The sequence below is a fragment of the Miniopterus schreibersii genome, assembly GCF_964146895.1.
Source record: "Miniopterus schreibersii genome assembly, chromosome: 1".
NCBI classification, from domain to species: Eukaryota; Metazoa; Chordata; class Mammalia; order Chiroptera; family Miniopteridae; genus Miniopterus; species Miniopterus schreibersii.
In genome coordinates this window covers 126,543,258-126,558,401 of record NC_138101.1, presented here as the reverse complement: position 1 = coordinate 126,558,401, position 15,144 = coordinate 126,543,258, and the positions used below count along the sequence as shown (strand labels likewise).

General features: G+C 37.4%; 1 protein-coding gene across 2 annotated transcripts in view; it reads left to right on the top strand.

Annotated features, from left to right (window-relative positions):
- Positions 1–15,144, top strand: part of AKAP6 (A-kinase anchoring protein 6) — a 516,415-nt gene that overhangs the window by 426,083 nt on the left and 75,188 nt on the right. For both annotated transcript variants that reach the window (XM_081157931.1, XM_081157932.1), the window contains one exon: positions 14,583–14,729. In XM_081157931.1, the coding sequence (XP_081014057.1) occupies positions 14,583–14,729 (147 nt within the window). The remainder of the gene's footprint in view (positions 1–14,582; positions 14,730–15,144) is intronic.

Genomic DNA, 15,144 nt, shown 5'->3' with positions numbered 1-15,144 from the left:
ATTTTACCTTTTTCCTTACTTTACAGTACCTTATTTCTAAGACAGATGATAAAACAACTATGAAATTTGCAGACTTACCTGCAAATGGGTAACAGACCAAAAATTTTTATTCCAAAAGTCAAGTGTTTTAAAATTGAAAACTGTTTTTTTAAATGGTGCATTTACATAGAGATCAGAAACCTTGTACAGACATGATCTAATTACTTATTAAAATATCAGTGGTGAGTATGCCATTGTCACTATTTTACAGATGGGATGACCATGGAGATATGAAATGACTTCCTTTAGGTCTTGAGCAAGTCATCCATAGAGCAAAGGCAGAGGTAATAGTCAAGGGGAAGGTGGCCCACTGAAGGGGCTCCCTATCAGTGATGCTTAGGGAAAATCCTCTAAGTCAACGTGTTAGTACCTATTTCTTCCTGAAAGGCTACCCTAAATGGCCACATCCTGGCTCTTCTGCCTCTTTTCCTCTTAGTGAATTTTTGCAGCCCTGAAGCACATTTTTAAATCATCATTATGATATTCTCTCATTTCATTATTTCAGGGAAATTATTAGCTGAAGACCTCTCTAGATGCGATTTCCTCCCTCTTCTTCAATACTCTATTTTTACATAGTTTTTGTGATTTCTTTTCTGTAGGTTAGATGTGGTTTCCCATATCTGGTTAAACCTTAGTAATTTCCTTTATTTCCCTCTTACCTTCTCTCCATCTGTCTACGCACCCCCATCGTTTGTTCTCTAAACTTTCACCCCCGCCCCTTCCCTGCTCTGTCACTCTCAGGATGGGAAACGCGTGCACAGTGCTTCTCTATAGCGCAGCTCTTCTGATAAACTTTCTTGAATGTTTATGGCAAACTCCCTTATACAGCTTGAAAAATGTGCCCAAAAGCAGCTATCATAACCCAGACTTGCTCTTTATAGTCTTAGTTTATACTGATAAACTTTCGCCTGTGCCCTAGAGCTTCTTCAAACCGTGGGCCTTCATTCCTCTGAATGACAGGTGTCACTACCAGTGAGAACTCGCCTATCAGCACTTTTAGCCTCAACCTCAAGCTATTAAAAACCTATTGAGGTTTGGATGCCGAGTCTACACGAAAATGAATCCAGCCATTAAGGCCGCAAGAGTGGGGGTTTTAAGCGTGCTTTGACTGTTCCAAAGTCATTCTGACTGGCACTCTTGATCTTATTTACATTATACTCCCAGGGGCCACCAATTTCCCCAGACTTCTGGACTAATAGATATCTAAAGACGTATATTTAAGAAGAACAGCACGGCCCAGCAAACTGAACTGAAATTCCTCCTGAAAATTCCATTTCTGGGTTTTGGCACTATCTTACTGACCTTGGGCAAGTCACTTAGCTTCTGTGTATCAATCTTTAATCTGCAAGACAGAAGTGATAATACTCACTTTCCCTTGGGCTTGCCGAAGGAGAGCAGAAAGGAGAGCAATCCATTGAAATGACAGTCAAGCTTTCTGAGGCTGGAGCAACAAACAGTGCTTAAAGCTTAAAGCCTGGAATCTCCCAATTTTATTTTCTTAAAATCTTTCTCTGGTAAATATGGACGTGTACCCTAAAGGAAAGAAAAGAGAGAGGCTGGAACAGAAAGGTTCTAAAGTCATAGCAGACTGGTGTTAGAGTTGGAAATTGTACCCAACCTCTTGCATTCTGATCCAATGTCATTACTATGAGAAAACACAGAACTCATGAAAGGTGTCCTTAAATATTTAAAGAGTTGCTGTCACCTTCCTTTTTTCTTTGATACATTTTATAGAAGCGTTTCTTACGTTAACCATTCCTGGCCATGGACAACGTTTAACTTTGTTCATAGTTTCTATGTAAAAATTGAGAGTAATATTTCTGTATTGATGTTTTCAACAAATATGTTTTTCACTGAGAATGAAAATTCAAAGATAAATAAGGCAGTCATGTATTACTCATTTCTGTGTACTAAAACCATACCTGGCATATATTTCTACAGCTGATACACACTCACCTGGCCTTTTTTGGGGGAGAATTCAACTGAATCAATATTTCCCAACTACCTTCTACATCTGAACCATAATGCTAAGAGTTCAAGTGGATGAAGGGTGAACAACACATGGCCCTTGACCTTCAGCTCTCCATTGCTGGAGGTTATCATCTAATTCTGAAACCACATGCACCCTTATCTGATGTGAACTCACCAGAATACCCTCAAAAAGTGCCAGTATCAAATACTTTACTATTCAGGGATTTGGGTAGTCACCAAGAAAAACTCATGGCATTATGAATCTATTAAAGTTATAGATGTGAAGACCCTTTGAAAAGTTAAAAACACCCTACCGAGAAAAAGCCACGATGTGAATGCATAATGGAATGATGGCCTTTCCACTATGTTCAGGGGGCAGACAACCTTGAAAATGCTTTGATCTGCTGTCCTAACAGCTCCTATCACATGGTGAGTTCTAGATGTGCTTCTCAGTCCCTGAGGAATGTCCATTTGCACTAAACTTGAAAAGGTAGTTTTTGATGATGACAATACAGAGGATCGTGCTTTCAGCCTTCATGTAGGCCACTGATTCTCATAGATTTCCACAGTAACCGTGTTCTGCGGCAATATCTTTTTGATAAACTGCAATGGCTACACTGCTCTACCTCTCATTTTTCTTGTCATCCTCAAAGAGAAAGCAAAATATTCTCTTTGGAGAAACATTACCAACAGAGTTAACTTAAGAAATATATAGTCTCTTCCTTATGAAATTAATTTGGCATTATTTTTGAGGTGCGCAACGTCTTGGCAACTGCTTGGGTTTAAAACTCTATGTGATTTGGGAAAAGCACGTTTCAGAATGTTTAATTCAGCGATACAAAAGGCACTAATGAAATATGCATGTATGAATTTTATATCATATTAGTTCCCTCTTTCTTGAAATCTGAATAAAAGCCAAACATCTGGATTACGTTTGAAAAGCCTGAATTTTCAATTTTCAGAGAGATTCAATCTATTTTGACATTGTACACTTAGCCTTAACATTTACAGTGTGCTATTAACATTACTTGCAATTGTAAAAAAAAAAAAAAAAAGTCTAGATTTAAACAAACTTGGTGCCTCCTAATGCTAAAAATATATCTATATTTGAAATGGCTGCTGCTGCACAATCATATACATCCATAGTTTAGGCTTCATCAGCGTTTCTGTTATAACTGCTTGCATTGAACAGTCCTGTAATTCAGCTATAGAGATATGGGGTAAGCTTTTATCTATAAATTCTCCTGTGGTTGTATATTAAAACAACAAACAGCAGTTCATATATCGCTTAGTGTGAGAAACTATTCATTGACTTCGTGTTTTCTGATGGCCTCAAATATTCAAGCAACTCCATGGTTGACCAAAAAAAGACGTAGCCTTCATCCTTCCAGAGTTTATTCTTCATATTTATGACAAATAACAAGATTTCTATTTTTATAGATATTTGGATATGTTTTGGCAGCTAGACTAAAGGCAGGTGGATATTTATGGTCCTAATTTAGGGAAGTAAATATTACATTATGCTTTATCTCAGCAATTTTCGACCTTTTTCATCTCATGGCGCACATAAACTAATCACTAAAATTCTGAGGCACACCAAAAATATATATATATTTTGCCAATCTGACCAAAAGAAAAAAAAAACACGTTTAATTTTGATTCACTCACACCGGACAGCTATTGTTGTGTTGGCTGTTGTCATTTTGTGTTGAAAATTGCTGCTTTATCTCATTATCATAGTTTATTTATTTAACAAGTAGAGTTTTAGGGGGTGAGGCAAGAAGTTCTGTGATTACATAAGAGATCAAGGAGATGGAAGAATGTGAGGTTGTGTTTGAAGTTTGCCTGATAGTGAGCCTTCAGTGGCCTCTAACTTCCTACACTTAAGTTTATACTGGATTTCTTGTAGCATATATTAGGTAATCTCATTCTTTTGTGGCATGGAGAACAGCTAAAGTCAGGGATTTCCCTTTTCTCTTCTTTCTTTGCTCTATTTTTTAAAAATCCACTACATTATATAGTAGTGCCCAAGTAAACAAAAATAAATGTTTTGGGAAGCATTTGTTTAGTTTGGGAGACTGAAAACAGAAGAAATGATACTTTTTTTTTCTTTTTTAATTTTATTTTACCTGGTATGTGCCCTTGACCGAGAACTGAACCCACAACTCTGGTCCATAGGCCAACACTCCAACCACTGAGCAACACTGGCCAGGGTAGAAATGATACTTTTAAGCTGGAAACTTTTTAGAGGAGAAAATTGAGTTTCATTACATTAATTGCTGCTCCTTGCGTCTTTTTTCAATTCTACATTGCATATTCTAACAGATATTACATAATTGCATAACTATTCTTCCTATGTGCTGACATGACATTACGACAGCCCAGATATGGTGCATCATAATGAAACCATAATTAGAAGAGTCGTGATGTATTATGGCAATGATCCACATCGTCACTGAAGTGCAGTGGAATGCACAGAAAACCCATTGAGATGTGCAGATTTCCACATAATACAGCACAGCCGTGAAGTTTCATAGCACGGGAGAGAAATTGCCATTATGCCCACACTGCTGGCACGGAGGGTTATTACACATTTCTTAGATATCTGTGTGTGGAAGTTCTGTGTTGGTGGAAGAAAATTTTTGAGAGTCGCATTTGTGAAGTTTATATCTTAAAAAAATCTACGTGAAGGACCTTGTTGAAATATGTACTGAACCACATAGAAGTTTCCTATAAAATAGTTATCAAAAAAGGACCCAAAGGTTTCATTAAATACCCCAGATTCAATTAAATATTTCTCTAAAGTAGGATAGATTAAAGATGACTTGAGGATTTTCAGGTAACCTTGGCTTTTCTTTCCATTCTCTGTGTCCTATCTCGAGTTTAGATTGTATAGCTTACATTTTAAGTGGTTGCGTCTTCGCTCCATTGTTGTTCTCTTAGGTTTCTCTGCATGAGAATCTTATATCTGAGTCTTGTTCCAGCAAGAGGCAGCTTCTCCTTAATTTGGTGTTTTTGGGTCTTGGCATTTCTTTTACACATAATAATGTGATTGTTATGGCTGATCTGGTGAACGTGGGCCCAAAGAAGCTCAACTTTCTAAAACAGAGAAGAACTTTACACCCTATTTTCTAGGCCATTCCTTATTCAGTGCCTTATTAACCCATAAAATATCCCACCCAGGTTGACTTCTGGCCTCTGCTGAAATACTGCTGGTGAATGGGAATTCACTGTTGCCCACGCTACATTCCTATATTCACTCTTTGATCCCATGCCTGACCCCTGAGGTCAGACGAAACAGATTAATATTTTCTGTGTAAAAACCCTCTAAACATTTAAAGTCTGCTAACATGTCCTTTCCTGTCTTCTCTCATCTTCAACTCTTATTTACCCCTTTGCTGAATACCTCCAGCTTCTTGGGCAGCTTGTTCCTTGGAGAAGTGTCGAATCTCCTCCCTTCCTTGAGTGCTCTCCTTTGGACATTTGATACATTGTCTGGGTCCCTCTTGGGAAATGGAACCCAACCAGAATCAGGGCTGCAGGTTTGGGTCTAGTAAACCATAGGCAAGCTGATTTTGACCCTGTGTTTGTCTCATTCTAGCCCCAAATCACCTTCCTCCCTCCCTCCCTCCCTCCCTCCCTCCCTCCCTCCCTCCCTCCCTCCCTCCCTCCCTCCCTCCCTCCCTCCCTCCCTCCCTTCCTTCCTTCCTTCCTTATTTCTTTCTTTCTACATCTACTTTTCACTGTTGACTCATTGAACTTAAAAACAACTGAAGACTAGTCACCTCCATTCTTTATGCAGTTTTTGTATTTGTATTTTTTTGTTGGGGGGAGGGAACAGTCATTGACTCTGTTAATAACTTTGTTAACAACTGTTTCCAGTTGGCAGAGCATAGTGGTTGCCCCATTTAGGTGGAGACTGTGCTCTCTTACCCTCCATAGTCCATACTTCCTCTCGTCTCCCCCTCGCTGGGATCAAAAGTTGGTAATCACCACAAATATTTTTTTCTTTTAGTAAAGAAAATAGTTGTCTTTTTCCATGACACTAGCAATAGTTAGAAGACAAAAGGTTGAAGATGACTTACCTATGCTCAATTCAGCTCCTTTATATTAGCATCTAGATAGTGGGGTCCTGGAGCTGGCTGATACTGGCTTTTGAAAGCTGATTACTAAATATTCAAGAATTTTGCCAGCAGTAGCAACTATTGGTAGCTTGGAATCTGCCACGGTGGGAGTATTTACACCAGGGAAATCAACAAACACTACAGATCAGGGCTCCTCCCACCCCTCCAGCCAGTTTACTAATATACTACTACCAGTAGATATTTGAGTTTATGACCTCTGAGCTAAAATATTATTCTTTTATTGATCAATGATTTTAGTATAATCTGGCATTATGATCAATGTGCCATATACATATTTTACTTATATATGTCATTAATAAAAATATTGAATAAGACTAGACCAAAAAGGAGCCCTTGGCATAACAGAGTCATTAAGCAGTGATCTTTACCTTTCTTCTACAGGTTCTCAGTAAAACTCCTTGTACTTCTGTCCTTCTAAAGTATTGAATCCTTCTACTCACTTTAGGCTTATGAAAATCTAATAGAAGCACATATATCGGATCCAGGAATTCACATCTTTGCTGTAGGGATTTAAGTCATTAGGTTTTGGGTGTATGTTCTTAGCAATTTAATTATGTTTAAAATCTGGTTAGTAGTGTAGTAAATAACTGGTATTGCTACAAAATTGCATTGAGAAGGTAATAGGATTGAATTTTTACACAAGTTGACACTCAATTAAAATTTCCATATATCCAATGAGTTAGCCAGTTCTTGGCCAGGGAGTTACAACAAATGCCTTCTTCCTAAGCTGATCACTTCAAAACAGGCAAAATTTATAATGGGGTCAAATCAAGGCTCAGTGCATCAACTAAAATTTGAGTTTGGCTTATCAAATACAGATCAAAAGCAAGAACTAAGCTAGAGAGCACCCTTGATATTTCCTGCTTAAATTCCTCTATTTTTTATTGACACTGGGGGAAAAATAACACATTAAAACCTCCTTACTGAATTACTGTCCTAACCCAATAGATCCATGGGGCTTGTTCAGCTAAAAGCCACAACAGACTTTGTAATGCAGTGATGTAATCTTGGCTTTGTGTCATTTATATTCAACCTAAAAAAAACAATTTTCCTGAATAGGCAGGCTGACAACAATATTGTTCGGTGTGGGTTTTTATTTGGATTCTTTCCAAATGGTTCACATGCCTTCACAGTAACACATCATGCCTGCTTACATTTTTTTTTTTTTGCCTGAATTCCAAAGTTTTCCCTTTTACTAGCTTTCTATTTTTCTTTTAAGGTCTCAGTTATGTTTGTAAAACTAACCAGCTCCACCGCAAAATTAGGATGTATCTTGCAGAGTGCATTCATTTTACTTTTTGCATATTTTTCCTGAGGTCATGTCAAGGTTAGTTTGAATTCCATCCTACATTAAGGCTTCTTTCACAGCTATTTAGCTCGGCAGCCTACTCCCCGCTGGGGTCTGCCCCTTGGGCACGTCAAAGCTTCAGACCTGACAAATCACACACAGATGAAGCTGTACAGTTTTTTAAACAGTTTCATCAGTAACTTTTTTTTTTTTCTTTTTTACTATCTTCGTGTTGAGATTTTTTTCTCTGAATTACCATTTCAGGGATGTTGACTTCTATTTGAGACAGTTTGTTTTTACATCAGAGTTGCAAACTAGCAGTATCATTTATTTTATAGTAAATCATACTAATAGCTTTCTAGTCACCAAGGTTACAGACCAAGATACCTACAGACCATTCCTGACTAGTATACCTGTAATTCTGGTATTAAAGTCTATTTGTAGCAGGAAGCTTAGTTTTGAAAAAGCAGCTACATCACAGAGTCTGTGGGAATAAAAAGAAAAAGTCAACCATAAAAATGCACCAAGTTTATAACATATTATGCCTTGAGCCTGGAAATGTTCCTCAAATGGATAGTAATATGCCCTTATCAGTATTTTAGCAAATTGTGAAACTAATGGTGCAACTCCATTTCCTGTTTAATTGATGAAGTTAAAATGGTTGGTTGCTAATGAGTGTATTAGCAAACAATGTCCCCTTTACGAGGCTTAAGTAGATCAGGATTTTTTTTAAGCAGCTTACTATCCTTATTTTTCTATAATGAAAAATATTGACTGTCCCAAAATTGCTAGATCAGCTGAAGAAATGGTGTAATTATTGCTATACAATCATCTTGGCAATGGCAAACAACTGTATCATAGTTTGTAGTTCTTATAGAAAATAGTTATTTTCTTTTACAAACATAGGCTTTTCATTACAATACCTGAAGATCTTAACTGCAGACTAAACAGAAAACTTAGAAGTGAGGGGGGAGATACTATCTGAATGAGTCTCCTCTCCTCAGTTCTCTTTACAGTTAGATCAGTGTGTAAGTACCCAGCAGAGAGTTCTATAAAAGGTTGCTTGCTTGAAACTAATTAAAGACAGGTCTAAAGAGAAAAGGAGAGGGGCATCAAAGGAATTACATTAGGTGTCACAATGTTGTTTGGGGAAATTTTATTTCTATTTTTGTAATTCTATTCCAGGAAAAACCTAAATTCTAAAAATTTTGTACTGTAATTTCCTATTTGCGTTCTCTGCAATAAGATACATGTCAACAGGGAAGCATCTTGAAGAAATCATCTCTGCATTGGCGTATTAACACATTATGGTGAAAAGAGAGGCTTGTGCTTTTCACACAGTGCATTTCGGTCTTCAATTAATGTGAAAGCACTACAATGCCTATGCAACTTCTCTTGCCTAGTGGTGCACCATTTATCATTGCAGTTTTACATTGACCTTGACACCCACTTCATTAGAATAAAGATTGTCTACCATTTAGGTTACATTGTTCCTCTGCACAGAGACCCCATGCAAATTTCTGTTCAGATAGAAGAGCTGCGAGGCTGTCAGAGGTCATCTGCATTAAATGATTGCAGCTATTTTCCAACTGCTTCTTTTCATTCTCCTCAATTCAGGCTGCGAGGATCAATCAAGTGCTCTGCCTGGAACAGTGCGACTGCTGGGAATATAACTGTTTTTGGTAGTAGTGGGTATGCTCTAAACAGTATTAAATATTTAATATAAACTCATTAAAGTCCATGGAAAGGCTTCAGAAAGATATCAAATTTATAGAAAAATCTAAGGGGCTAGAGAACCATTTAAAACACAAATAGAAGGAGAATGATCCATTTTATAATTTTAAAGAGCATAATTACAATAGTTCTTAAACTTAGTAAATCTTTTCTATAGGAGACTTTTTTCTTGCCATGGATTTGGGTAGAGAAGGGACGGGACAGGAAAGGTTGGTGTTCTTATGCAGCATTTTACATGAAATCGCAATGAGAAGTTTGCAGTTATTGGTGTTTTCATTTTTGTCCTATAACAATGAATCCTGTGCTTGGTATTTATGTTAAAAGGCTTAGGTATTTGTTATGTAAAAGAAATGATTGGAGAAATAAGTTGCCAGGTTTCCTACTTAAGTTTTCTGAGTGATATAATTGGAATTAAATTATTAATGGGAGATACTTTTAGAAAGATTGTTTTATGATCTTCTATTAGGGAATTTGCAATTCATTTTAATATTTGTAGTTTGATTTATATTAAAGATAATGCAATCTATGTCCAATTAACAATACATGGCCAATGTAATGTGATTTCCAGATCATGCAAATGGAATAAGCTAGAAGAGGGGGGGGAAACTCAATTCTTAACCTCAGATGTAATTTGCTGTGCGAGTTCTGGCAATTTTAAATGACATTGCACTTTTTAATTTTTCCAAAGGCTCAGCAGCAAATTTATCCCAATCAAGAAAGCCTATTATTAATTTACAAGGACAATTGTAGGAGTCTTCATAATGTCTCTGTGCAGTTACTCGCTTTAAATCGCTAATGGTGAAACACGAGGAGTGTGCAAGAAATAACGACTAGTTTGTCTTGGGCCTGAACCGTCTTCTCCTGTCTTGAACACCTTCCCAAAGTGTCGGTGCAGTTGGCTCCATGAGAAACATCACCTGCATTGTAAGATGCTGGACACTGTGTTCTGGAAAAGGGGGCAGCGCAAGAGCTGCTGCAGAGGCGACACTGGCCTCTAGCAGATCCCTGCACTCGGCCTGTACAGCTGAGCTGTGGATCCTGGACTTTCATATAAAAAGACTCTTTGTTCACCAGTGAATGGCATTAGGCATGGACTTGCTGAGGGGCCACCATGAAGCCTCACATGCGGAGGGCAAACACTAGCCAGAAAACAAAATATCAGAGTCATAGACGGATACACCTCTGCATTTCTGTGCAAAAATGCATATTTTCACACACCATTTTGCCAGTAGTTTGGTGTTTTGGTGTGTTCCTAGCATATGCTTTCTTGTTGATAGACCAAAATACATTTTATTTTCTCGGTGTATTTTCTCTGTCTGCCTGCCTATCTATCTATCTGTCGTATGTTTATGGGAAAGTGGATTATGCTGAATATATAGATGTTTGTGGTATTGCTCTGTACTGGGAAAGATATTCAAATATCTTTATTATTATATCTGTCATTCTAATAACTAGATCATTTTCCTTGCTTTAACGCTTGCTGATATAAAGTCACATAAAGCCCAGTTAAAATATAGCATAAGATGTAAACACTGAAATCTCGAAGACACAGAATCTGACAGCCCTATTCTAATAACGGAGGAAATTCTTTGGTTTAATTCCTGTTTCTCGTAGCCAAAACTTCACTCTCCGCTCAGCAATGTCTGGTCTCTTTTCAGCATAACCAACAGAAGCACCATACAAAAGTCTTACAATGGATGTCTTAATCTCTCTGTGTGCTTTTAGAGCATTATTTTGAATTCCATCGTGCTGCCTTTTTTCTTGCCTCTTCTGAAGTTTTATTACAACAGCAGAATTCCCAGGGAGCTTTGGGGGCAAGGTTCACATAATATAGCCCTGAAGTTTTGCTTAGGTGGAGCCTCGCCCCCAGTCCTGGTCATCTTTTGATGATCTTTCTGTTTCAAAAAGATTCACTGGGTAGCGTCTTATAGCATTAGCTGGATGCAGCTTATTTTTTATTTTTTTATTTACTAGACAGTGCGCATCGACAAGCCTTTCATGATGCTTTCTTTCTCTGACCTCACAGTGACAAGGCAGCACGGTCTTTAACATTGAGGGAGGCAGGAAAATGCTTGAGTTGCTCAATGTGTGCCTTCTAGACCAGTTTCAAAATGGCTTATTCTTCTGGTTTCCATGGTGACAATTAACACTGTTTCAAGGCATTGTTCCAGTCTCCATTTGGGCAGAATTTTCGGTGTGATTTTTAACAAAAAAAAAAAAAAAAAAAAGGTTTTAGGAGGGAAAAAAAAAAGCCTTTAGCATAACTGTCAAAAAAGTTATCTCAATCAAGTCTTCATGCATTTCTAATTATATTTACTTCAGAAATCCCTGTTTTTGCTGGCTTTGTTTTATAATTCAGTTTTGGCATTTGTGTTTTTAAAAAGTAAGTACCGAGGAAGAATTTTCTAAAAACTTCTTTAATACTTAGTTAAAACAGTGGGTTAGTGTTTGTGGTTATTTTTAACTGTTTTTTTTTTTTTTTTTGAAGTTTTCTTTATATATGCTATATACACACAAGAGTAGCATTTAGAATAGGAATGCCTGTGTCTTTAATTTAGATCGCTCACATATCTATTAGGAGGCATCATTAGTCAAAATTGTATTGGCCAAGCAAACACACTTAATACTGTAAATATGCCCTTTCAATAGAGTATATTTTATTTTTGACTAGACAGTCCACCGCAGGGGCTGTGGGGAAATTAAATACTGGCTGCTTATTTGCCTTAGCACTCAAGAAAAGCCATCTGACTTTACCTTTTCTACTCTCAATTTTGGCTATTGAAGAGGAGTGTATTTCATAACACCCACAGACTACAGGACGCAGTGGGGCAGCCTCAGCTCACTTACTGCTGTGGGTGAAATTAATATAAAGATTAAATTATCTTCTCACCTCGGGATAAAAGTAGCCCTCCTTGATAGGATGACCAAGAACTGAGAGAGCTGGTGGTCGATTCTCCCTGTCTAATGCTTCTAAAAAGATGGACAGGGAAAAGCCAAGTCATACCAGTATCAACAAAAATTAACCCTTCTGGCATTATTACGTATACAGGACCTAAATCCTATCTGATTGAACTTTTCGAGCGCTTCAAATACTAAATATTTTCACCTTAAAGTATATGACATCCTAGTACCTTTCATGCACGTGCTCGGATACATCTAACAATTAGCTGGATTCTCCAGCTCTTATAGTTTGAAGGCATTGCCCATCAATCACATCTTCCATCAAGCTGTTTATACAGTGGGTTACATGGTGACAAAGACAGAGAGCATGCATAAGACACGTTTTTTTCAATGTAATAACCTTTTATAATAGCTGTTGCAGTGACTACTTGTACCACGTTTCGCAGAGAAAATTATTTTATGTCTAAAATGAAATTAATTGCTTTCTGTATTTTTATTATTACAAGACTGTCATGTTTACGGGACACATCTAAACTGTTCTCTTTCTTGATTGATCTGCTGTGTAGGAGCCGTTGGAAGTTGGGATAAGAAGGAGGGGATGAGCTTGTCATAGTGAAAGTGCTAACTGGTCCAGGCTGCTTCCAGGTGGCACAGCCGGAGGACTCCCTCTGTCAGTCAGCGCACGCGGGTGGCATAAGTTAGAGATCTGAATAGGATTCTTCTGCCTGCCTGAAACGCTCGTTCCCCCAATATTCTGTCGAAGAAGTCTTATCAAGGAAATTATGTAAATCTGTGTCAGCAACATCATCTTCAGATGGGATCTGATTACAGAAAGCAGATTGCCCTCTCCTCCAGTCGTTACTCTGACAAATGCAGCACTGTGTAGGCTTCTAGAATACTTGTTGAATGTTGGGTCCAGAATCCTCGAGTGGACGTTGTGTTTTCTAAGTGTTGGTGTAACGTGGTCCTGGTAACTGTCTGCCCTTAGAAAGCACAATCAGAGTTTCCCATGTATCACAGGCCAAATTCTGGAAGCGCTCTAAAGCAACCCTTAATTTTGTTCATCACGCATATTCATGTAATTTTGGATACTCTGACACCCTGATCAGCATTCGTTAATACTATGAAATGCTTTCAATCACCTTATTTAAAATATTTTGTTCTGTGATCCACAAATGACTAACATTTGGAGAAGTTTACATAATACAAATAATGTGCATGTTTAGTGCAAATGAAAGATTAAAATATGAAACTGAAAGTATGCCAACATTTGCTCACAAAGGCTGAGGATCTATTAACCGGAACAGGGATTTCACACCTTCTTTTTCTTTAAGCCGTTTCCAATTGTATTTAATTTGGGATCTTACATAATACCATGTTTTTAAGGTAAGTAAAATCACCCAAGTGCTTGGGCACGTTTGGAACTTGCTGATTTGCTACTTTGCTTAGACAAAAGCTTTTCTCATTAGATCTGATAAAGTGCTCAGCTTAGCTCAGTTGGGGCGATGGAGCCTTACTGTCAGGGACCTCAGGGACCGAACCTTTACGCCTTGATGAAAGAAATTTGGGATTACCGTTATATTTTGGATATGTGCTAAAATTGTAAAATATATTTAATATTTTAACCAGAACCTGGTTTTTCTTCTTAGAGATGTTTTTATGCATACATGTAACAACTACAGCCACAGTAATTTATAACTGTTCATGATATAGGACTTTCTCACTGTGAAGTTATCCAAATAGTTATTTGAAGAGAATCACCATAGTAACTGTCATATTAAGCAGCATCTACATTACCTGTAGCAAACATTTTTCAGGAGAGACTTACTTGGCAGTGTTGTGCAATACAGTGTGTGTTGGGGGAGAGGGTTCTGTAGCCCACTGTGATGTTTGAGAACGTTTTACAGTATTTAGTAAGGAAGCATAGATTTGTAAACATTCTTAAATCACTGGTTTTCTTTTTCCTCTCTATATGTAGCTCTTCTCCAAGCCCACACAGAGTTTTTAAGTTAAAAAAAAGTGAAAAAAAGATCTTAACTGAGAATTCAGAGAACTTACAGGTTAAGGAGGAAGTCACACAGTCTTTAGGGATCATTTTATTTGTACCTTTGGGGGCAGAGATGACAGATGGGCAGCACTCTGGAGCCAAATGTTGACCAAAATTAACTGAATATTAACTCCCCTTAGACCATGTGTTTTCCCATTTGGAATATTTTAAATCAAAGATCCAATGTGTGTGTGTGAACTTTAGTTTAAAAAGACATAAATCTTAGTCAACTAAATGGAATGCCTTGGATGTTCGTGTATGTGTGAGTAACATATCTATTTTTAACTATCTTCAGCAATATTCCTTCACTACTCAAGTTACTTAGGTTTAGTCACCTCATAAATATTATTGGAAACAAAAACTTTGAACACCCATGGGCATCACTAACGCTGTGCTCAAAGATTTTCTAAGCACACCTCTCTCTCTAATGATGTACCTTTCTCTCTTCTTGTTTTAGCGATACAATGTGGAAATGTCCATCAGGGACCTGAAAAAGACAGAGCTGCTGAGTAAGGTGGAGGCTTTGAAGAAAGGTGGCGTTTTACTACCAAATGATCTCCTTGAAAAAGTGGATTCAATTAATGAAAAATGGGAACTGCTTGGGGTATTTGCATTTTTATTACTGTTTGTAGGTTATGTGTACATTTTTTGTGTAGTGAAGTACTCTATCTGTCTGATTTCTAATTTGAGGCACAAATATCTCTCTCTTTCAATTCACTACCTACACTTCAAACAAGCTATTCATGCTATTAAGGGTGAAAAACACTGCTTTTCCTCTTCTGTTGATTTTTTTTTTTTTACCTCTCAGCTTGTCTTCTCTCAGATTTTAATAATTTCAGTTCTTTAATACATAAAAAAGTAAGTAAAATATGCCATGTATTATGGGCATGCACCAAGTCAACTATAATACAGTATATCTGATATACACTGCCTGTCATGCTTGAATGAACGTTAATAGAATTTATTCTGAAGGTACATGTTAGAGACATCACTGTTTAACTATTTACTGGACACTTCTG